The sequence below is a fragment of the Colias croceus genome, chromosome 15 (assembly GCF_905220415.1).
Source record: "Colias croceus chromosome 15, ilColCroc2.1".
In the NCBI taxonomy this organism is placed as follows: domain Eukaryota; kingdom Metazoa; phylum Arthropoda; class Insecta; order Lepidoptera; family Pieridae; genus Colias; species Colias croceus.
Genome location: NC_059551.1, coordinates 5,564,382 through 5,588,446, shown reverse-complemented (window position 1 = coordinate 5,588,446; position 24,065 = coordinate 5,564,382). Strand labels below are relative to the sequence as shown.

Genomic DNA, 24,065 nt, shown 5'->3' with positions numbered 1-24,065 from the left:
TAGATTTTTTTTTAAATATTGTTACTGACAGAACAACAACATTAAAACATATTGTATTCGAATGAACCGAAACAAAACATTTTGTATCAATATTTCAAGTAAACTTAGAGACACCGCACATCAAACATCAATGCAATATTATATTCCTTTTTATAGTTTATACCATGTCGTATCCTCTAGCTATTTACAATACATATTATTTTGAACTACTGTACATATAAAAGGATTATTATACAATTATGTTTCTAATTACTCATAAAAACACATGGAATTTGAAAAACACAGAAAAATCAGAGATATGTAATCAAAATTCTCTTTTACACGCATACTTTGAATTTGTAACAAATAAGATTTTTTTTTACCAAAGTTTTAATTTGCTTGTGATGCGTTATGATTTTTAATTTAAACACTGAAATTTCCATCTAATGATATTACTGAAATAGACATCGAGAATATAAAACACTCCGCTAACACATTTATTTATTGATATACTGTTACATATAAATGTATAGATATACTATTACACGCAATACTTGTATACATAGCATGACAATAATTATAATTTTATAAAATAATATATGTGCTGCTCAGAAGAAACACGGTTTGGATAGAATATAAGAATCTAATTTTAGAAGGTTATGGGCTATGGCATTAATCAGTACTTAATAATTTTTATCCAGTGCAATCTTTTAACCGATTGTTTTTGAGCAGACTATTTTAGTATCTGTTAATAATATTACTATACTATGTCACAAGAATTCCGTGCAAATGTTTTACACTCAACACTAAGAATGTTAAATGCCTATTTTTATGCAATATACTGATACTCGGTTCCAAACATTTATATTTCAACTGAGTACAAACAAAAGGTGACTTAAAGTTAGCATCTTCTAGCTACGTTCTTAAATACCTATAAGGGACTCAAGTCTGAAGTAAAGTTCAAATACAACCCTGTCCTTGAAATTTGGGATTTAAAGGTTATGTGAAGGCACAACATTTGTTGTGATTTTTTTTATGTTCTTTTATGTGAACTTGTGACCTTTAGACATGTTATGAACATTTTATAGGAAATTCTAGGGCTTGTATATTTTATTAAGTACGTACTCATATTAATTTTTAATATGATTGATATAATCGCTAAAAACGGGGACATGTACAATTAGTCATGGATATCGTGAAATGTCTTTTTGTTTACTTTTTCAATTTTAATTCCATATATAAATGGACACATTAAAAGTATAATCCAGCGACATGTTTTTAGAAATATCTTTATTGTCAAAGAAAATTGTGTAGATACTTTACATAGAAAGAAAATGGTATGAATCCTATTTCGTAAAAACTTCACTTATTTTTTAGTAACTACATAATATTATGCCAAATATGTAATTCTTTGAACTGTCCATAGTAATCATTTACTATTGAACTTAAAACTTAATGCTTCACAACTAAATGAGCATAATGAAAATATTTACAACAATAAATTACACAATTATCAATTATATACCATTACACCATAATTTGTCCGAATTTATACAATATGAATAGAAAATAAAACGAGACAAAATAAAAGATTTTCAACCAAATTTTTCGTAACTATTGCTTTATGAACTAAACATATTCTACCAATTTGTAACCAAAACCGAAGAACAAAATTTAAAATTTGAATAAATATAAGAAATTTCGCGCTCATTCGCCACAGATAACAAAAAGATTTGTATTCTAAATTAAAAAAAGAACAATGTTTCTTAACGGCTAGTAATTTAATCTTTATTGACATTTTATGCGTTTACATCGTTGACGAAGAGAACATCGCGATCTTTGAGGCCAACGTCGACGAGTTTAGAGTGGCCGCGAGATAGGACACGTTTCGGGAAATTTGTCGTGATTTCAAACTCTTCAGGCGACTGTGGATGGCTGAAGACGAAATCGTAGAGATCCTGAAATGATAATGTTAATTTCATTAAAGGAGCAAAATAGAATTTCTCCTAAAGAGAGATAATGCCCATATTTCAGAATCGCTACCTAATATTTTATGTTTTTATGTTTCTAAATTAACTGAGTGATATGCCTGAAAATTTCACCAAACATATTCACAAAAAAAACATAAAATAGGCAACAGAGTACAGAGTTATGAAACATTTGGAATTAGAAGTACTCTAAATGAGTTGTAATTGTGTATGTATTTTACATCCAAAGGGCAATACTCTGGAAAAAAATTAAATCACAAACATTTCAAATTCATTTTTCTTTTCTAAATCTTTCTCTTTCTTGAACATTATAAGACTAATTAAACAATGAAAAAGACGTGTGGCACTCGGGAACTGCCGCGGTAAAGCTATTGCATGCTATGCCTTCAAGCCACACCTCCGCCCGTCGGAGTGGGGAGCGTGAGGTTTTTCGTTACGGAATTTCTGGATTCGGTCCCCGCGCTCAAAGCCCGCGATAGAAGCTATGCAATAACTTAATAATTATAGACTCACCTTAGTAGTATTAGCGAAAAGGAATCGCCTAGTAAGCCTCTCTCCAGTTGGCAGACGGATAAGCAGGGCCAATGCTTCTGGACCAGCTTTTGGCTCTTCAGGTAACTGTTCCGCTATTGCAACTCTTGCTGCTTCCACCTGTAGAATAACCAAATATTTTCTGCAATTATTAAATAATTTTAAATTGTTAAATGACTGCTTTTATTTTTATTTCTTTCAATTAATCAAATAATAAAAAAAATAAAACTGTTCAGATTGACTCTTTTTCCAAATAAATTCCAGGTTTCCTGTAAGCTTTAACATCAAATAGAAGAGATGACATTATCAAAATATAATTTTCCTGGAATGTTTTTACGTGAAAGACTAAAAAGTTAGAAACAAATGTCCATCCACCCTTACAAACTTTTTATAAGTGAAGCATTATTTTCAATAAATAATGCTTCACTTATAAATCGAATTTAAAGTATTTCTCAAATAATAATCTTTTTTGTCATTGTCCCACACCCACCTCTAGTTTATGCCGCTCCTCTTGCTCCCTTCGCTGCAGGTCCTCGTGCTCGCGTTGAGCTCGTGCAGCTCTGTCAGCCGCACGACGCCGCTCCTTCTCTTGGTCAGCGGCTAATGATTCAGCGTACGCTTCATCTTGGGCAGCTCGGAGACGCGCTGTTACTTCGCGTTCCACTCTGAAGATAGTAATAAGAATTAATTATAATTCTGTGAAACTTTTAAATGTTAGTTATTAATGTTAATTTTTTATTTAATAGTTGCTTTGATGACCTTGTAACATAATATGATGATAGATGATCAAACTTAACAGGTAGTTTAATTTTGGCAATTAATCTGTACATATAGTACAGGTTGATTTTCTATGGTATACTTATATTTTACTGACAAAAAAAATAGAATTATAAATGATTTATTACATAATTGCAAAATTTTATACTTGAGTATTTACTTTTATTTAACTACTAGTTTGTTAATAAATTTTATGATGAATGAAATAAATATCTAAAACTTATATGTCATATGTGTACTTCATTACCTGTCGGCCCTAGCAGCAGTAAGGTACGGTTCATTTTCGGAAACAATCCTCTGTAATCTATTTATGAGTTGGTTTGGTGAACATGACCCTTCGCTCCTTGCTACCACAGTCATACGGTGGTCTCGCACACACACCACACACAGCAACGGATATCTCCTCCCACCAACTGATTGTGCGACCCTCCAACCCTCTGAGGTGTCAACTGAACAACCCCAGAAGAGAGCATGAGTATTGATATATTGGATTACTCCGGGATCTGTAAGAGTATTCCTGGAGGAAAAAAAAACAATGTGTGTATCAAGATTCAGTAGCTTTAAATGTTGGCTATTAAAAATGTTAGTGTTCTTTTTTATACGCAATATCAAACAATTATATATTAAAATGAGAAGAATATTAAATTTACCTGTAAATTGAAACAGTTTTCTGAGTAAGAATCATACAATATACAATATCTACACTAATATTATAAAGAAGAAAAATTTGTTTGTTTGATTAAAATGAATAGGCTCATAAACTACTGGACCAATTTAAAAAATTCTTTCAACATTAGAAAGTTACAATATCCACGAGTAATATAGGCATAATTTATCACGCAACATAATATTATCACGCTAAGACCAACAGGAGCGGAGCCACGCGGGTGAAACCGTGCAGCACAGCTAGTAATATATGAAACAATAAATTGAATGCAATTAGGCATTACATTTCCATTGTATACTGTAACAGCATTGTATGCATAGATTACCTGCAGAAATTTAATGTCTCTGGTGCGGACTCTGAATGTAAGTATACAATGAGGAACCTCAGTTCATTTTTGGCATCATTCAGTGCCTGAGCATAAGTGCCCTGGTAGAATACAGGGTGTGGGTTAAAACGTGAATTGTAGTTGTTGATGAATCCCATGACATCCCCCAGGGGATCTGTGACCACTGAAGTAAATATAATTATTAGATGACAGTATACTATATGGATGCAAGTCAACAATACAAGTACAATATAAGTTACAAGTAAAATATGCAGTTTCATTGAATGAATTGTTAGGTAATAATATGTTCAAAAAATAACTTTCACACTACAATCAATTCATAAAATTAAATTATAGTAATATATGAATACTTACATCTTCGGTCATCATTCCTTATGAAACTTAATAATAAATTCAAAACTGATGATATTGTACTATAGCACACAGATACAACTAGGTTAACTACATAACGGAAGAGGCCAGTTACGCCGCCAGGTCCTTCTGGGGCATCGTCTGTGAAGACTTGTTGTGCTATGTGGTCGTGAACGACTGGGGGCGCCCGCGCTTCTGTGGCAAACACGGAAGGCCTGCCTTCCCTTATATTTAGTTGCTCTTGTATCGCTACCTTAAATTTAACACAAAAATTGTCAGTAAAAGTAATATAAAGATCTATGACCTAAAAAACGTTGTTTGATCGATATAACATACTTTCGATAAAAAACTTACCTCCAAATCCCACTGATGTCTTTGTAAAACATCTCTACATATTGACATATCCTCAATACCAGTTAGATCTTGAAATTGCAGTATTTTATCAGTTTGTTCTGTGGTCAGGCCCATCGCATTGTCTTCCATATCCATTTTTTCGTAAAAATAAACAACAACAAAATCGCAAACAGTAATTAAATATTCGTAAATCTACATACGTGTACTTATCTCCTTAAACCTATGCAATTATTTAAATGTTATATGTAAATACTTTAATTTTATTTTAGTTTTGAACAATAACTTTAAAGAAATCTTGTTTCAGTTTTCCGACATCATCTATTGAGAATTGAGATATGTCATTATTTGTGTCTTGTGTCATTCATCATTGTCAAAACCAAAAAGTCGTGTCCATGGAAATCAAATGGACACAGATCTAGGTACTGAAATATTACAATTTTTAAACTGTACATTATAAACTGTGGAAATTTTTGATGGGCCATTACAAGGCCATTATTGAAGATAGGTATAGTCGAGCCAATTTAATAGGCAACATTTGACGTCTATCAATTTTATCTTCGAAGAGAGGTAACCTGCTTAAAAACATCGATTAAAGTGTATTAATCGATACGGATTTGAAACATTTGTCAATCGAATTTATTAATTTATGATGATTTTTATTCACAATTAATCAATGCATTCGATTCTAGATGTCAGATTTCGATTTTTAGAGTAACGTCTCTAGTATTTAAAAAGAAAAAAGGTTTATTGACACAAAATTGTAGCGACGTCAGTTTTTTAATTCAGAAATTGTTTATTATGTTTAGGATGGTTTATCAGTAAAATGAAATCTTAAAATTACTTGTATCGGTCATTATTATTATAAATATGTAATTGTAATTGAAAAAAGTTAAGCAAATGTGCAGTTCTAACAAAACGAAATATCATGTTATTCTATGTCGTCGTTACTAGGTTACGTTGTTGAATTTTGTTGAACTGTCAAATGTTGCCTATTAAAATGGCTCTACTATAGCAAATTTTGCTGAAAGAAAACATTCCTTTATTTTTAAAAAGAAATAAAACTGCATTCATAGATTTTCGAAAAATTACTTGCATCGACCGGGAATCGAACAAACTAAAAATGGAAAAAATAGAAATTTGTTATTTTATTCTAAAAAATCGACTCAAACAATGTTAAAGACTTAGATTACAAAATAAAAGACAGATGGAGCGTTGCCGAACTAAACCGAATAATTTATCGTCATTTTCAATAAAGCTATGTGTGCTGTCATTTCGCCGCTGCACTGTACGTACACGGTGCTTCTGTGTGCGTGTAATGTTGCCAGATATTGAAAAATTTCCCAAATTTTTCCCCGACTACGGAAAAAAGAGGGTTATGTTTTTCGAGTTTATGTATGTATGTATAATATTTCTTTGACACGCCCTGCAGTATAAACCGTTGGACCGATTTTGAGTTGTGAGGTTTCATTGCAATGATCTGAATTATTATGTTAGTGGCGGTAGTGACGTAGGCTATAGGTATACATAAATGAGAAGTCAAGTTTTAATTTTTATTTAAATTCTTTTATTACATAAAGTACCTGCCTACTAAAGTTATATATGGACAAAATAATTGTATTCAATTTTTTATTAAATAAATTACATAAAAAAAGTTTCAATATTAACTATAATAATTATATTATTTTTTATTTTTCATAATATATGAATACGAATAGCGGTAGTTTTTAGTCGAGAATACGGGACATTTTATTTTCATCATATCCATCATGGAGTTCACATAAATTAAATCGCTAGCGAAAACGACTATGACGTTTTTAAGCTTTATAAAAGTAACAAAATAATGTATTATGCTTATTAAAATAATCTAATAATTATCATGAACCTTTAGTGCACTATACAAATAATCACATTCACGATCGAAAAATCCAACAGCATTACCCTGAAGATCTTTTAACCATTTTACCGTTTTACCAATAAAAATGGCAAATTCATTTTCAAAATACTGGCAACATACGTTGAAGTTTTGTATTCCTTCATATCTGTAAAATTATTATTCGTATTAAAGAAATAAATCAGCCAAATAATCTACAGAAAACCTGTGAAACGATTTTTTATCTTTTTTTTTGTTTTCGGGAACAAATTTTACAGCGTTTTATTATCACAAGACGGCATTTTTTTACTAAAATTGCAAACCCTTTTTGACGTATTGCATGACACTATATGCGCTATAGCACTGGTCAAAGAGTAGAGTAATACATACGGAAAGCACTGGTGCAGCGACGTATTTGTTTTTGATTTCGTATTTTCTTTGACAAGGGCGACGGGCGGTTGTCATGCTCCATCTGTACTTTATTTTGTAATCTAAGGTTAAAGATAATTAATTGTTAATTTCTCATAAAAATATTTTCTCTTAGAAATAGAAATATAATGGAATTGAGCATTTTTTAGTGTATCGGTTCCGTACTTATAGGTACGGAACGGGAATAAGGGACTTCCCTAACCCAGGAGCAGGACAAACTATTGTTACGTAGTAACTAATACTTAATTTGTGAACTATTGCAAACATTGCAATTGCAACCTATACTATTGTAATATTATATACTTTAAGATTGCAACCTCGGAGCAATTAACTAGCCTATTAATTATTACTCCGAGATTGCAACAGTAAAAACACTGCATATATTATCTCCCGTATTATTCGCAATATTTTATTCTGATTTGCTGTATTCCACATTGTATGCAATGTACCTACATTTACTTAGTAGGTACATTTTATTTCCTTCATCGACAGTTGAATTAATTTATCTATTCAAAAGCAACAATAAATAAATATTTCTGATATGATAATCTGAATGAATTAGAGAACACGGAAATAAAATACCAATGTTAAGTGTAATCAGACTTTATTTATTTGGAGTCTTTTAGTGGTGGTTGTTGCATATTCTCTGGAACAGCTTCAGGTGGTACAGAGGGATCTTCATCAGGATCGTCATATAAGTATTCTGCCTAAGAAATTCAATCCGAAACAAAATAGAAAGATTATTTTATAATTTCAATGAATCTTGCGAATATAACTAAGTATTTTCTAAAGTACTTATTTAAATTATTTATAATACCTTATTGAATTCACTTTTCTTACCTTTATTTCGTTTAGTTCAGGCGCCCGGCTAAAAAGACTTTCAACAAATTCCTCATAGAACACATTTCCATTTCCAGACACATTTGCGTCACGTAACATTTCTAAAGTTTCCGATTCATTAAAAACATCACCATAGGTATTCACAATTACTTTTATTTCTTCTATGTCTAGAAAACTTCTCTTTTCGGTGTCGAAAACCTAACAAAAATAGGTAGGTATAATATGTTTTAAAATGTATTTTTGTTAGAAATAAAAAACAAAAAACATTAAATATCTGCAGCTCTTGACTCGTAATAAATAAACAAGCCATTCATTTCTTATGGCGAAGAGCACTTTATGCGCCATCAGCCATTTCAAAGTCTAGAAATCATCTTTAAGTTTATTAAATATGTGTGTATGTGTGTGATGTCCCATGTCCCCTAGTGGGGTAAAGGAAAAGTCTGTAGGTGATCACAATGGCAATCTGGCAGGCTAGACCGAGACTTTTTTTCATCTCAACCGGATATCGAACCCAGGACCCCTCGGTTCTACGCTCAAGCTCTCGCGTTAACCACTGTACCAATGAGGCTCCTATTAACTTATTATTCAGGCCGTTATTTTTGTGGTAAATATATAGATAGGGAGGCGAATAGGGGAATTTTCTGCAATACTCGAGCGTGGCAGTTTAAGATATGAGAGATACCTTAGACCTAATAGAACAACCTTGTAAACTATTTAGCTCTATATGTAGTGACGCGCGCCTATGATAGACGATCAGATTAGTAAAAAAAAATCGATATATTGAAATACTCGAGCGCGTCAGATTAAGATATTGGGGGTTGATTTTAGTGTTTTAAGACTAAATTTAACTAATCTGACCATAAGTCCTCGACGCCGCCGAGTTATAGGGTCGCGAACTTGTAAAAAAAAAACGTTAATCCGGCATTCTCGAGCGCGATTGTTTTTATTTTTATTTTGAAGAATATAATCTAAAACTTACTAAAACTACAAAATTTGCCGGTTTCCGCATGACCGGAAGTCTGGAGGAGCCATTTCGTCTTCCGAAAAACGCGTTGCAGCATATAAGTCGCGAACTTTACTTTTTCCAAAAAAGAAGTTTAAATAAACAAAAAAGGTAATTTTATTTTCCAAAAAAAGGTCTCTTTTCATTTTTGTCCATAATTAAAACTTTTTTTATTTGAAGCATCATAAAACTCAAACTCCCGGTATTTTGAGTACATCTCGAAAACTGAGAGTGTTAAGAAAAATTGATATGAAATAACGATGATTAAAAAAAAAACCCACAAACCTTTTTCGGTCAGATTAAGAGAACCCACCAACATTTTTGTCAGATTAAGAAAATATGCTTTCAGGATACCGAGATAAACCTCCCCTATGAAAATCTGACGCGCTCGAGTATTTCAAAAGGACTTTTTTTTTCTGCATTTTCAAAAATTCATCGTAACTTATCGTCACGCCGTAATCGTCAGTTTTTTTAAGGGGAGCTTCCTTGGGGCCTAATTAACACCCCTTCCGAAAATCTGACGCGCTCGAGTAAATTTTTTTTTTGTGCATTTTTGACGATTTTATATGCCTATCCCCACCACGCAAACCGGCAGATTAGTATACCATTGTTATCAGAGGCACTTGGGGCATACGTAGTATGAATATCTGACGCGCTCGTGAATGCCCAAGTTACTGTTTTTTTTTACATTTTTGAAAATCCGTACACGCCAAACCCACCGCTAAAATGGTTTTTACCATAGAAGCTTTTTTTCAAAATTATTTTATCTTTCGATTTTGATAAGTCTCGGCGACGCCGTTGAATTACGCCATTTAGCTACCTCGCCTCCCTATCTAATAGGTACCTACATAATAATTATGCTATATTTTGAAAGTATAATCTGTAACACTTTTTATACCTTAAAAGCTAATTTTAATTCGTGTTTTAAATTTGGTATCAACGTCCATTTATTCAACATATAAATCATTTGTTCTTTTGTTAACATTCTTGATACACCAGCTTTTAATTTTTCTGCTTCAATCATAATTTCTCCATAGGATGGATAATGAAAACTTCTTCTATGAATTCTACCAATTATGAATTTTAAATATGTTAATCATATTATGCGATTAGAATTAGAGAATAATAGAGTTATTTTTTTTTTCTGGTTTATGATGCTTTAAAAAATTGTGCGTGACACTGAAAATTCTGAATACCTACTCATGAAGACACAAGTGATGATATTTTAATTATTAGACTTCTTTAATAAGCGCGTTGAGAGTAAAATTTCACTTTCAAGTCATGGCAATACCGTTACGTCATGGATTAAGGCGACGATTTTGCTAAAGAAGTTTCACTTCTGAAACATCGTTTATCGATCTTTTTTAAACTGCTTTATTTATATATTTCTATATTTACTTTTTAAGCTCCAAAAACTGTTTGAGATCGTCTATAGTTATAACATTTATGGGATCTCCATTGTTTATAACCAAACGCGGCTTAGAAGTTGCATCAAACCACTCTGAAATTTCTATTAATTGCTCTTCAGTAAAATTTATATTGACATTTCTCAATGGATCATAAACATCAAATGTTCCCATCTTTTGTAAACTGGTATAATAATTTATTGATAATTAATATTCAAAAGTACAACAGAGAAATTTAGAAAAAAAGACGCCTTCCAACTAAGACAATAGGTATTATTAAATTGGCATTTATTGATTGTCATGAGCTGACATAAACATTTAAATACAAATTTATATAATATGACCACAAAATAACATAAAATAACCGAGCAAAGAGTATATTGTGGAGTTTATCAAATCAAAATGCATGGTCAAACTGTGGGAAAAACATAAAAAGAAAGTACCTACTTACCTATAATATGTATCTATTTTATCTAAAAAAATAATACCTAGCTATAATAAATACTAAGAGGGACTTGACTGTGATATTTTTAGGATTTCTAGCGCTATGTTGTCCCATAGAGCTATAAATTACAATAATTTATAATACTAAAGCTAAAGCTAAACTAAAGTATAAACATCTCTTTATTTGAGAACGGTTTCAGTTTTTTGTCAAAATATATAATTCGGTACAAAACTATTTTGTATTTTAGAGATCTGTGCGTCGAAGGAATTCAATATGTTGATTTAATTTTTAGAAATACATAATATTATAAAACTCATAAAATATTTCGTGAACATGAAAGCTAATATTCAAATCGACTCATCTTCTTACCAAGAAAAAGCAAAAAAAAAACTTTATAATGGGTTTTGACAGTTGACAGCACAGAGCAAGTTGACAGTTGAAACTGACATGAAAGTGATGAAAATTGAAAACTGAATTTGCGGAAATTTGAACAGAAATTAGAAAATAGAAATACAATACCTAAAAAAAACATTGTGCAAAACATTAGTCAAATTACAAATAACAGTATGCTAATTATCTAATTAATAATGTTTGAATCTGATGATTATGATCAGGTACATAGTAATAACTTTTGACGGATAATTTATTTTAAGCATTAAGTTTATGATGATGAAGGTATGATTTTTTGCAGGTATTATCCCAGTTAGATTTGCCTGAGGTGTCCGAATCGGGTAAACTTGTTAAAACACCACAGCTTCAGAGCAGAAATGCAACCACTATTGATTTATCCACGGTAGAACAAGTGCCTTTGATTAACAACAAATTAGAATGTAATTCTCAAAATAAAATAGGTGATAAGGCAATAGAGCTTAAAAGAAAAGCAAATAATGAAAATGAAATATCACCAAAGCATACCAAGAGAAAAATTATAAATTCACATTTTGATCACACAAATAAAAGAAAGTTTCCTGGTCCTGCTGGTTTACTCACAGGAACTTTGGAGGAAACAAACAACAATCCATTATGTCAGATGGAATTACTGTCACAGGTATTTATAAATTTTATTTCCATGTATCCAATATGTAATTTTATAAAAACTGTACAGTAAAATACTTACTTATACATGACATTTTTTAGGACATAGACTCAACACAAAATAATTTGCAACAAGGTCTTTTTGAAACACCCCTGTGGAAGAGGCTTTTAGAAGATACAAAAAGTATTAAAAATGTCAACACAATCAAATCCATAAAACAACAGGCATTAGCAGGCAATCTTAGGAGAAGGAAGGCGGAAATTGTACAAGCTTTTGTAGAAACTATAGATAGATCTGCTATAGACCCTTTAATAACATTAAGAGATGCAACGGGTAATTTTAATTAGCTATTTTATATTTATTTACATGAATTTATAATTATTACATTCAATTACCTTAAAGATTTAACTATAATTCCAAATTAATTAGTATTTTCTTAAAAGAGGTGCAGTCTGTTTATTATTTTGAAATTAAGATACCTACTTAATTTGGAATTTTCTATTTTACATGTTAATGTTTTATAAATTATTTTCCAAGACAAGATCTCTATAATTACATGTATCCAATATGAATTTGTATTCATGCTATGTCATCAAAGGCAATTAAAGAATAATATAAAGAATAATAAAAATAATAAGTTTATGGACCCAATAAAATTTCATACATTATATATATTTCAGGTCACATAAAATGCACCCTGCACAGGGATGCATGGACAATCTTCGCACCATATATAGCATCGGAATATTGTGCTCTAGTCCTCAAAAACCCAACTGTGCTAACAACTGGCAGTGCTTTTAAAAACCATTACCTGAATATTACAATAAGTAATATATACTACATTTATAGCATGGCAATTGTAAATGATGAAGAATTGCCAAATGGTTTTGTAAAGATGTCTAATGAGGAATTTATGATTATAAAGCGTGAGAAACAAATATCAGGTTAGTGATTGCTTTCAATTAAATTCTTTTTTTAAGCTGCATGATTGAAATAAAATGTTATTAATTTAGATAATAGATATACCACGATTTTCATTATTTTTTGTAAACATTAAAATTAATTTACTACTCAATGTATCTTGTATTTGAAAATCACAATCCAAATTAAATAACAAAATTTACTGAATCGAAAATAAAATTTAATATAAAACCTTACTTTCTGTTATCATTTAAATAATTGAGTATTTCTTTTCCTTTCAGATATTGATAGTTCACCTACCATACAAGTTGATGAAATGGAAGAACTAGAAGGCTTAGATTTTTCTGATATCTTTTAAATGTTAAATATTATGTTAAAGTGTATATACTTTATTACAGTTTTCTATGCAAGCAATTTTTTTATTGTTCTCCTTGATTATTATGATACACTAGCTTTTCGCCCGCGTTTTTAAAGAAAAATTCGCATAGGTCTCGTTCCCCTGAGATTTCAGGGATAAAAACCGCAAATTATCCTCTATATGTGTGCTAAATTTTATTATAATCGGTTCAGTAGTATTTGCGTGGAAGAGTGACAAACATACATCCATCCTTAAAAACTTTCACATTTATAATATTAGTAGGATTATAAGATTACTCTTATAAAACCATGCATTAGTATTTGTTAAAAAAGCAAGGCCCAAAACTTGTGTTTTGTAAAATTTCATTCTTTATTCAATAAATAAATTGTATATTTTATTAACAACAACATTGAGATCCATACAATAGGTACATTCATCGTCAATTCATTCAAACATATAATTTGTATTATATCCTAAGTATATTAGTTACTTATACAGCTCATTTATACTATGAAAAAAAGAAAAATCTTTTATCCAACTTTGATATGCTTTCTTAAAAGATGTTTTGAAAGTGAACCCGCATACAAAAATATAGAAGAACACATCTTGCATTTATATCGTCCATCTGTTGTTTGTTCACTGTCATTTGATTCTTCTTCATCTGTGTCCTCGTCAGACATTTTGAAGTGTGATCTAATATGTCTGAGCATCATGCTGACTCTTGATGTTTTATGCTAAAAAGTGAGTTACATTTAGGAGTGTGTTATTTTGTTACCTTACCGTCAAATAATTTATTATTGCCTTTAATTATTTTTTAAAAGAAAGAAAAATTATTGCACCTTTTGCAAAAAAAAAAATATTTTACTTATGAGTCGAGAAGTATATAGGTAATTTGTAACATGTTTCTATATCTGCAAAACAACATAAAACTACTACAAAGAAAATTGAAAACAACTTACGTGACATTCATTACATACAAATTCCTTTCTATGACCCAACTCTACAACTTTATAAGGGTTGTTGGTATTTTTAGAATGAATTGTGAGAAGAGAATCAAAATCGAAGTCCATTTTGTGAACCTATAAGAAAAAAGAAAGGCACTTTATTAAAAACGTTGGAATTAAAAAAAAAATCTTAATAATTGTTAATTCCAAAGCGTGTTTGTAGGTTTGTCTTTCTTTTACGTCGTAACGGATCGATATAATATCTTCATTTTTGTGACTAGTGATAGTAGGGTAAGCTACTTTTTACAGCCGTAAGACATCTAGATCCCACGGGAATTGCCTCCAACTACGGAGGCGAAGCAGCGGACAACAGTAGAAAGTAATATAAGACTATACAGCAAATCTAATATGTATTAGCAATAACATTAAAAATATATTATTACTAGTGGTCCGCCCCGGCTTCGCCCGTGGTACATATTTCGCAATAAAAGGTAGCCTATGTCCTTTCTCGGGTATCAAAATATCTCCATACCAAATTTCATGCAAATTGGTTCAGTAGTTTAGGGGTGATTGAGTAACAGACAGACGGAGTTACTTTCGCATTTATAATATTAGTATGGATTTAAAAGTAAATTATTATCATCAAAATATGATTTCATACCTGTAAGTGACATTTTAATTGCGCTTTTCTCTTAAACACGGCCGCGCACGCCGTACACGCGAACACTGGTTTGAGTTTTGGGGATGGTATTTGTCTCTCTTGTAGTTCAGTTAACTTTTTAGACTTTAGAAGAATGACTGAAAACAGAAAGTATTTTTGTACCAAGTTTTTTTATAAAAAATAAATTATGTATGTATTGAACATAGGTCAAAAAATTCAATAAAATAGCGATAAAGTTATTGAATTTTAATAAATAAAATGCACTCTTCATAAAAATTTGCATACAGAGAAAACATTTGTATTTTTTATATAACGCCGTCCCCGGAGAATAAAATGATAATCGCCATTATCATAGTTTTATTGTTATTCGATATTTGAAGCCTACGTAGCCTAATACATCTATACAATTTTTTTTGGAATTTTTCTCCTGTAATCAACAAAGTTATAGGATATTACAATAATATTCACTGCTTTTTCCCAGAACATATTCGTACTAGAAAAAAAAAGATAGTAATATGATAGCGAAAAAGTTTCTTCATTCTTTATGTGGTAATAACTTTTACAATAATATTCTCGGAAAAAAGAAACTGCGAAATAATGATGAACGCCTATTATCATTTTATTCTCGTAAAAATATGTTTTGGTGCCATTCGTATTGACCATGTACATTATGATCACGATGATGATCAGGAAGATTGATTTTTATTACTTTTTATTGTTTTCATTTTTATGTAATAATAGTTGATTACTCTTATATTGTTTTTTAAAAAAACCCCAGAATAAAAGTTCATTGGATATTATCCATTAATGCATATGTCCAATATAAACGAGAATAAAATGATAAGTATGTACATGGACGAATATAATCTAGTGGACTGGTAATGGTCATACTAGAGATCGTACCCCGTAATTTCAGACTATTACTAGATGGCGCTCTGATTTGAGCTTATTATTTAATTTGCAGCTTTAAAAGCACCACTAGTGACCAATTTTAGAACTATGGAAACAGCAAACTATCGATTTTCAATTATTACATCTAGAGGGCGTTGTTTTAAAAACTCCGGTGTTTTTGAATTATTTTAGTTTTTAGTTAAGAGCGTTCTGAATGCTCCTCACAGGGCTTAGTGCAGAATTACGAATTAGAATTATTAATTTTTTCAAGCGTTGAAATAGTTTTGCTGAAATCATCATATCTGCTGTTTATAAATGTGATACTGTCTTTTAAACTAATAATTTCTTGCTTTATACAATTTAAATCTGACGAAATCCTATTCATAATTGATGATTCCAGTGAGCGCCGCAGCTTTTCCATCTCTTCGGATATAATCTCTCGAATAGAGTCAGCTGATAATGCATTATTATTCACAGCGATAGGGAATTTAAAAGAAGATGTGCCACCTCTACGTGTTGTAATGTTATCAGGACTTCGTTCTAACAATTGAGCGCATGAGCGTACTGGGGTATTTTCAGTATTCAGAGATCTTGACTGATGAGTGGAACATTCAGGGCAAAACCATTTTTTTTTAAATTCGCTTGTCAATTGTTTCTTTTTGTCAGTTGGGAACAAACATGCAATATGATAATTTCGTTTACAATGAGGGCAAGATAAAATCCCAGCGCTGCCTTCTGTTGTAGCTTTGCAACAGGCAAACTTCATAATGATTGGAAAATTTAAGTAATTAAGAAAAAAAAAATATAGTAATAAATTTCTGATAATATGACCCCTGTCAGGATCGATCTTCCTACTAACTGTTTTAAGTCCAGTTCACTTTGTACAGAGCTACGAGTGTCTTGTAATTTTCAACGAAATTATGTTTCTTATTGTATCTGGTAAATCGTCACGATAGATGACAATGTTAATTTGTAACTTTTGTTTTTAATATACCGTCAACCACTTTTATCACTTTTACGCAAAAAGTTTCCAATGTTAATTTTAATAATAAATCGTGATGTATAACGCGTATTCGTCCACAAATCAGATTGTTTTTGATAACTTAAGCACCACTAATAAAAACTTCCAACAAGATATACTATTTCAATTAGATTTGAATTTAATTTGTAACCCGCTTGATCAAACACGTACGCTTCACACTGACGTAAGCGACTGACTGTGTTGGTGTTATCAAGTTTGGGTCGCTGGCAAAGACATGCTGGACATTTCCAAGAAGACTTCTTTTCAGGTAACATGGCATAAAATCTCTTATGGTTGGTTCCAGCGCACTGCAAGTCATACGCTAAAGAACATAGGGAGCATCTAAGGAAGTGAGTACCTTTAATAAGGTTTCGACACCCACTACAAACATTCGACATAGTGATCAGAGTAGTGTATATATATTCTTTATTTTCTGTTAAAAAAAAATGTCTATATCTTTTTTCTTCTTAATTATTCCCTTGTAAACAGTATTACATATTTATATGAGCAAAAAATACGGGAAAAGAAAAAAAAATCTAGATGTACGGCGATGATTTGAACCAGCGTCCATCAGTTTATAAGTACGAGACTGAGTCAATACAGCTACAGACACTTATACGTCTTACGTTGAAATTTATGCTCTACTTGTTCGAGTAATTCTTAGATAAAAACAGTTCATAGCAGCGTGGTCCATGATGGTGGTCACGAAGTCACTCTCGAACAGCGATGATCGAAGTGAAAAAATAGGCGGTTCATCCTAAGGAGCGCTGGGGCAGTGAACTCTCATAAATAATTATTATAATAAAGTTGTGCTCATTCATTTAACAATTAATATATCTTTAATTTAAAATTAAATTTATCGTATACCTAAACTCCAATACGAATATCAAATGCCTAAATACGGAATCCAATAAGAGTGAAAGAGAAATTTTGCGACAGTCCTGCGGAGGTCCTGCGCGAAACCGCGATGTTGCCGCATCGCATGACAGCAGCAATTGCGCGCGACAAGCGCGCGACGTTGCCAGTTGCCACTCCTATATTATAAACAAACAATAAAAATACGCTCGCGAAAGCAAATTCAGGGATTTTCTAATTATTAATTGATAATCATTGAATTCGTTTTGAAATAGCCTGTACTTTATAATTTTTAGTGTTTAAATAGACATTTATAATGTGGTGCTCATTTTTTTTTGTTATGAATTAACTACGCTACTGTATTTTCTTTGTTTTAGTTCAATAATTGAACACCCGTACAATTTTGTCACGAGCCGCCTCTTGCCTTTATAATATTTTACGTTTTATATTTTACGTTTTATATTTTACGTTTTATATTTTACGTTATAGTTTACGTTTTTTGCGTATTATATTTTACGTCAAGATACTATTTGGCACATTGATTTTTTTTAGAAGCGACATCTAGTTGAGACAAGAACCATTCAATTATAAAAAAAATGCCAAATGATACTGCGAGTGACATCTATCGACTAAATTGGGAACTGAGAAACGAATTACGCTGTTTACTATGGCTATGATAAGTCCTCTAGATATTTATTGGGTCCATGGTATGTATTAGTAAATATACATTTCAGTCAAATGCTACTAACTTTTTAAATTTTAATTATCTTCAGTTCTCTTAAAGTTATTAAAAATATTTTGAAACATAATAAAATGTTAAAAAATTAGCTAGCACTGAGCCTTTTTTTATCTCTCTACGTCTATTGCTTTGCGAGTTATAGACAATTATCGGTTTTTTATTTCTCCTGAAAAGTTGTGTTTTTGCTGTTATCATTTTATTCTCCGGGGACGACGATAAGGAATTAACTCAATAACTACTGTATCGATTTTAACAATTTCATGAAACTACCGACGTAAATCATATACTATTTTTTTATCGGGCGTAGCTGAAGCAGTAGGTATTTACATTATTCATACGATAGATTACTAGTTATAGTATAGCGCCTGGCAAACATCTTGGCCAAAAAGTAGCGTGGTGGGGGAAGCTATAAAAATGTACTAAAACTTGATGCGCAAACTTCCCCACCACGCTACTTTTTGGCCAAAAAGTTTGCCGGGTGCTATACTAAATTGTGAATCAATCCAATTAAAATCAAGCAAGAAACAAACCTCGTTTATTCAATGTAATAGACATGCGTGCTAGGCCATCTGGGCTGTTCACTTCTTGCACGTGAATTTGTAGGAATGTGACGTCAACATCGCCACCTTCGTGCAGCCTTTTGGTCTCTTTGTCCTTCTCATCCTCTACAGACACAATAAATTAAATTAGATTATTAATATTCGCAGAAATTTCTACGTTTGTTCCCATTACGCACGACAGGGGCGCTTTTTAAATTTCCGTCAAATGCTCTATAAGAAATACTTTGACGGTAGTTTTCGTGCTCAAGCTTATATGAATCTGGTAGTTAGGCATTATATATAAGCAATCCTTAATTGGTTTCTAGTATGTCTAATTCATTATTTTATGGTGTGGTGGTTAAATTTACCTTTCATTTCTTTTATCTTTTCTAGCATATCTGGTATGTATTGGAAACCCCACTTTTTCTCATCCTGTTGAACTACTTTTCCTGTAATAATCATTGGATCACTTTCTTCAGTAGAGGTTTGATCTTTATTTTCTGTAAGTATAATCTGGAAAGAAATAAAAATATAATATTATCCATAACTAAAAGTAATTTTAACTGAGTATTAGTCAGTAAATCTTAAATTGATAAGTTTCAAATCTCTTTATTTTCTTAAGTCAAACAATGTAACAAAACACAACATACAATAGAGATAAGAAAATCGAGATTTCCAATCGAAAATTATTTGTGCTTACAATTCGTAACTTTGACTATATAAGTAGTTGTAACTATATACCTTGGTCAAAATTAATTTCCTTTCTATAACCGCGGGTTTGAACGCCGGCACCCGTAACAATTGTTGGATAACTTTATCCACATTTGCAAATACTTCTTCTTCGCTCAACGGTTTAATGTTACCTCTAACTGCTTGTTGAATTATCTTTTCTATTTTTTGGTGGAATGCACTTACCGTTGGGTCTAAAAAACATAAAATTTACCTATTATTACACACATCTAATAAGTTGATGTTATAAAGAAAAAGATTTTTCGGTATTTTTTTTTTCTGAAAAATTAAAAAACGTTATAAAACGTTGCAACAATTCAATAATTTATGGAAAATTTATATTTAAAGGTCAAAGTCGTATTGATATAATAATATGATTATCAGGCCCCGGAACCACAGACATAATAGAAAATCTATTGTGTCTGGGGCCGATCGGGCCGCTTGGGGCTCAATGGGTTATGAATACATACAAGTTTTAGGCTTGCATTTCTTTGATATGTCCTCTGGAGTAGTTTGTTCTATTGGTGGTTCAGGTTCTTTTGGCTTAGCAATTCTCGCGACCAACCTTTTACCATTTACTGTTTTACCTATAATAATTTCTTCAGGTATTTCTGAAAAAGTGTTAAATCTTAGTTATTAATAACCGTCCAAAATCACATTATTTAGCATCAAAGAAAAATATTTCTAATTAAAATAAGGTTACCTTCCAACGAAAATTTGGTTTTAATTTTTATTGTGTTACTATTGATCCTTGGATCACTTTTCTCATATTTCTCTGCCAGTTCATTAATAGTGTTCTCAAGAAATTCTGTTTCTAGGGGCATCAAATCCGGAACTTTTTTATCAGAAATTGGTAGGGCCTCTGGTTCTATAAAAAAAATTGACAATGCTATTTAGAAATATATATACTCAAATAAGGTATTAGTAGCAAAAATACTTATCTTTATTTTTAATTAGTTGTTAGCAACACAATACCTAAATATAATTTTTAGGCAACAAATGCAATGATTTTTTAATTTTCATTTAAAAAATAGAACCTAGGTCATGTTTAATATGTACTTATTTCCTATACTTAGATCTAAAATAAGTCCCGATTTCCATAGTAAAGTGAAACATTGCAAAATTACAAGTTACATATTTACATAATAATATTTTATTTACTAACTAGCTTCCGCCCGCGACTCCGTCCGCGCGGATGTCGGTCTTCGCGTGGATGGTTTATTTCTACATTTTCAGTAACTCTGACAATGACATCTTATAAATATCGATTGGACCCAAATACGGCTAGGCCTATATTAATAAACAACATGTGTTCGCGGTTCTACGGAACGTCTACGGATAAAACTGAAAAATTAAGATTAATTTTTTCTACATATTTTTCCAGAATAAAAAGTATCCTATTTTACGCCCAGGATAATAAGGTATAATTATACTAAGTTTCATCGAAATCGAACCGTTAGTTTTCACGTGATGCCTGAACATACAGACAGACAGACAGACAGACAAAAATTTTTTTAATCACATATTTGGGTTTGGTATCGATCCAGTAACACCCCCTGGTATTTATTTTTTCAATATTTTCAATGTACAGAATTGACCCTTCTACAGATTTATTATATGTAAATAGATTTATGATACAATAAATCTGTGTTTTAATGATATATACTACTAGCTTTCCACCCGCAGCTACGCCCGCTCAGTCAAAGAAAAACCCGCATAGTTCCTGTTCCCGTGGGATTTCCGGGATAAAACCTATCGTATTTCCCGGGGTAAAAGTAGACTGTGTGCTTTCTCGGGTATCAAAATATCTCTATACCAAATTTCATGAAAATTGGTTCAGTAGTTTAGGTGTGATTGAGTAACAGACAGACAGACAGAGTTACTTTCGCATTTATAATATTAGTATGGATTATGTACATACCATCAATTGTTTGATAGGACTGAATATCCATTGCTTGCAATTCAATTTGTTCGCTGTTCTCTGTCACATATGGGATAGTTGCTTGCTCAGCATTTACATTATTTGGGATACCTTCATTTAATACCATTTTAGCTGGTAATTGATTACTGCAAATAAAAAATAAATACGAAGGATTTGTTATTTATTTTTAAATTATATAATTATTATTAGATGTATACTATTTAAAATTGTACTTCAAGTTTAGATATTTTTAAAACATTAATACCTTGTAAATGGTTCACTGTAGCTAGGTTCTCCACTGACCATTTGTGCTCTCAATTTTTGAATTAACTCTGAAACCAAACAAAAGATTGAATAAGAAATAAAGCTATTGTAAATAACAAATACTTATGTATAATGATTAAATAAATCACTAATAACAATTAACATTACAAGTCTATACTAATATTATAACGCTGAAGAGTTTGTTTGTTCTTTTGTTCGAATGCGCTAATCTCAGGAACTACTGTTCCCATTTGAAAAATTCATTAGGTGTTAGATAGCCCATTTATCGAGGAAGGCTATTATATAGGCTATATATCATCATGCTAAGACCTACAGGAGCAGAGCAATGCAGGAAAAACCGCGGGGCACAGCTAATTGGTCAATACAGTTATAAAATACTTACGAGTATCATTACTTATGTCATGCAAACCCAATGTATCTATTAAATAAACTTTATCATTAGTATCTAATAGGATCCATCCTTTTTGTTCTAGTATTTTATATTGTTCATCAGTTATTGTGATCTAAAAGATAAAATCATAAAATTTATCCTATATCTTAACAGCTGCTTGCATACTATCTATGTAAATTACATTGAAAACCTTCTTTTTTATCTACTGGTTCATATTTACAAAAGTACTAGCTTACCGCACGCGGCTTCGCCCGCTTTGTCTAAAACGATTTGAAATTTAAACTATCCTATCTCTCAAGTTGGATCGAACTGCACATGGTGTGCAAATTTTATTATAATCGGTTATGTGGTTTAGGAGTCCATTGAAGACAAACATTGTGACACGAGATTTATATATATTATATATATATATTAAGATAAAGTTGCGAAAGTGACAACCAACACTAAATGAACTACATAATATTGTCATCAGCTCCTTTTACATTTATATTACAAATTGCAGATAAATAAATTGCATATTATCAACAATAATTGATACCTCGGTACATCCATTATTTTGTATAGCATTGGTCTCTAAATTTTCATTAATATTTACACCCATAGGAACATTCATATCAGGCAGAATCATCTGTTCAACAACACTTTCTGCTATTTGGCCAACAGTTTGTTGCGTCTGTAAATAACATTATAACAAATATAATATTTAAATATAAATACTTTTTTTCTTGCTAGATGAGTCGGTGAACTTTGTGTGACTAATTTTTTTTATATTTCTTATCATAGACAATAGTCTAGGAGGCTTTAATGAAGAGATAACCTTCAATAGAAGGTTTAAAAAAAAGTGTAAATATAAAATTTAATATTCACCTGAACTTCAGAAGAATTAGAAGGTTGTTGAAGCAAATAATTATTACTATACATGCTATTTGATTCTGTGGGTAAGATAAATTCATCTGGAAAAATATTATTTATAACTAATTAAGAGTTAGGTATTTTTTCAAATGTATATAATATCAATAGCAAATAATAATTATGTAAACCACATATATTTTCTATTTCAATACAATTATAATAGGAAAGGTTCAAAATTATTAGCGAATAATAACTTAAACGTTAAATATGAAAATCTCTTACCTGGTACTGAAATTAACTCATTTGAATTGTTTACATCAACATAAAATTGTTGAGGTGCAACATCATATACAGGTTGCACTTCTTCTAACACATTTTCTACATTTTGTACTTGTGTTACATATTCGACCGGTCTATTCACTAATATAAACAAAAATTAATATTAATATTATTATAATTAATAGTAATAAATTTTCCTAATAGATTAATTTGTTTCAATTGGCAACATGAGCAAAATGTAAATTGTTTTCAACAAATAAGTTACATTTTGTACTTTATATATTAAATCTTTAATTAGGTATATAAAATAAGATGCTGATTTTCACTTACTTGCAAGAAATGTCCCATCATTCTGAAGAATAAATAGTTGGTCAGTGTTTTCTACATTGTTTGGTTGAAGATATTCAAAAGTTTCATATCCATTTGCATCCATTTTTTTATATAAATTTGTCTATAAATCAATACTCTACAAAATATACCTATTCCATTTTAACCCGGTACATATTATTTTAAATGAACACAGACCAAATGTCTATATAACAGATTTGTGTAATGTTTCATATCCCTTTTTATAATATTTAAGTTACACCTCACATGTCTCCAAAAATAAGATTTACACAGGGAAATGGGAATCCAAATTTGTTTTCTTTTTCGCAA

At 31.0% G+C, this 24,065-nt stretch overlaps 4 protein-coding genes across 6 annotated transcripts; 1 reads left to right on the top strand and 3 right to left on the bottom strand.

Moving 5' to 3' along the window:
• Positions 1 to 1,252: 1,252 nt before the first annotated feature.
• LOC123697941 (FAS-associated factor 2) lies at positions 1,253 to 5,320 on the bottom strand. Its single transcript, XM_045644518.1, has 7 exons — positions 4,994 to 5,320; positions 4,643 to 4,892; positions 4,268 to 4,451; positions 3,523 to 3,792; positions 2,989 to 3,163; positions 2,481 to 2,618; positions 1,253 to 1,937 (listed from the first exon to the last, which is right to left on the bottom strand). Exons 1-7 carry the CDS (start codon positions 5,126 to 5,128, stop codon positions 1,779 to 1,781), a joined length of 1,311 nt encoding a protein of 436 aa, XP_045500474.1. The 5' UTR covers positions 5,129 to 5,320; the 3' UTR covers positions 1,253 to 1,778.
• A 2,565-nt stretch (positions 5,321 to 7,885) lies between these two features.
• LOC123698072 (troponin C, slow skeletal and cardiac muscles-like) lies at positions 7,886 to 10,774 on the bottom strand. 2 transcript variants are annotated; one of them, XM_045644667.1, is made up of 4 exons: positions 10,534 to 10,774; positions 10,034 to 10,202; positions 8,133 to 8,330; positions 7,886 to 7,999 (listed from the first exon to the last, which is right to left on the bottom strand). In XM_045644667.1, the coding sequence occupies exons 1-4, from the start codon at positions 10,713 to 10,715 to the stop codon at positions 7,901 to 7,903; spliced, it is 648 nt and encodes a 215-aa protein (XP_045500623.1). In that variant the 5' UTR covers positions 10,716 to 10,774; the 3' UTR covers positions 7,886 to 7,900. The 2 variants fall into 2 exon arrangements, with proteins under 2 accessions (XP_045500623.1, XP_045500624.1); XM_045644668.1 differs by lacking the exon at positions 10,534 to 10,774 and adding an exon at positions 10,332 to 10,387.
• A 653-nt stretch (positions 10,775 to 11,427) lies between these two features.
• LOC123697904 lies at positions 11,428 to 13,353 on the top strand. 2 transcript variants are annotated; one of them, XM_045644476.1, is made up of 5 exons: positions 11,428 to 11,600; positions 11,678 to 12,034; positions 12,124 to 12,355; positions 12,703 to 12,966; positions 13,225 to 13,353. In XM_045644476.1, exons 1-5 carry the CDS (start codon positions 11,574 to 11,576, stop codon positions 13,299 to 13,301), a joined length of 957 nt encoding a protein of 318 aa, XP_045500432.1. In that variant the 5' UTR covers positions 11,428 to 11,573; the 3' UTR covers positions 13,302 to 13,353. The 2 variants fall into 2 exon arrangements, with proteins under 2 accessions (XP_045500432.1, XP_045500431.1); XM_045644475.1 differs by having other exon boundaries at positions 11,662 to 12,034.
• A 293-nt stretch (positions 13,354 to 13,646) lies between these two features.
• On the bottom strand, positions 13,647 to 23,877 carry LOC123697863. The gene is made up of 15 exons (XM_045644423.1): positions 23,739 to 23,877; positions 23,412 to 23,549; positions 23,145 to 23,230; positions 22,816 to 22,950; positions 22,269 to 22,389; positions 21,867 to 21,933; positions 21,602 to 21,747; positions 20,384 to 20,548; positions 20,151 to 20,291; positions 19,693 to 19,874; positions 19,320 to 19,464; positions 18,943 to 19,077; positions 14,907 to 15,043; positions 14,261 to 14,380; positions 13,647 to 14,035 (listed from the first exon to the last, which is right to left on the bottom strand). Exons 1-15 carry the CDS (start codon positions 23,839 to 23,841, stop codon positions 13,832 to 13,834), a joined length of 2,025 nt encoding a protein of 674 aa, XP_045500379.1. The 5' UTR covers positions 23,842 to 23,877; the 3' UTR covers positions 13,647 to 13,831.
• Positions 23,878 to 24,065: the final 188 nt, after the last annotated feature.

Coding starts and splice junctions, on each gene's coding strand:
- LOC123697941 (XM_045644518.1), bottom strand. CDS start 5,128: ATGGATATGGAAGACAATGCGATGGGCCTGACCACAGAACAAACTGAT. Junction 4,452..4,642: donor AAGGAATGATGACCGAAGAT/GTAAGTATTCAT, acceptor TATTTACTTCAG/TGGTCACAGATCCCCTGGGG. Junction 3,164..3,522: donor ACTGCTGCTAGGGCCGACAG/GTAATGAAGTAC, acceptor TACTATCTTCAG/AGTGGAACGCGAAGTAACAG.
- LOC123697863 (XM_045644423.1), bottom strand. CDS start 23,841: ATGGATGCAAATGGATATGAAACTTTTGAATATCTTCAACCAAACAAT. Junction 20,292..20,383: donor AACCAAATTTTCGTTGGAAG/GTAACCTTATTT, acceptor ACACTTTTTCAG/AAATACCTGAAGAAATTATT. Junction 14,036..14,260: donor TTGTATGTAATGAATGTCAC/GTAAGTTGTTTT, acceptor CTCACTTTTTAG/CATAAAACATCAAGAGTCAG.
- LOC123697904 (XM_045644475.1), top strand. Junction 12,356..12,702: donor AACATTAAGAGATGCAACGG/GTAATTTTAATT, acceptor TATATATTTCAG/GTCACATAAAATGCACCCTG. Junction 12,967..13,224: donor GCGTGAGAAACAAATATCAG/GTTAGTGATTGC, acceptor TTTTCCTTTCAG/ATATTGATAGTTCACCTACC.
- LOC123698072 (XM_045644667.1), bottom strand. CDS start 10,715: ATGGGAACATTTGATGTTTATGATCCATTGAGAAATGTCAATATAAAT. Junction 8,331..10,033: donor AATTAAAATTAGCTTTTAAG/GTATAAAAAGTG, acceptor TATTTTTGTTAG/GTTTTCGACACCGAAAAGAG. Junction 8,000..8,132: donor CTGAACTAAACGAAATAAAG/GTAAGAAAAGTG, acceptor TGAATTTCTTAG/GCAGAATACTTATATGACGA.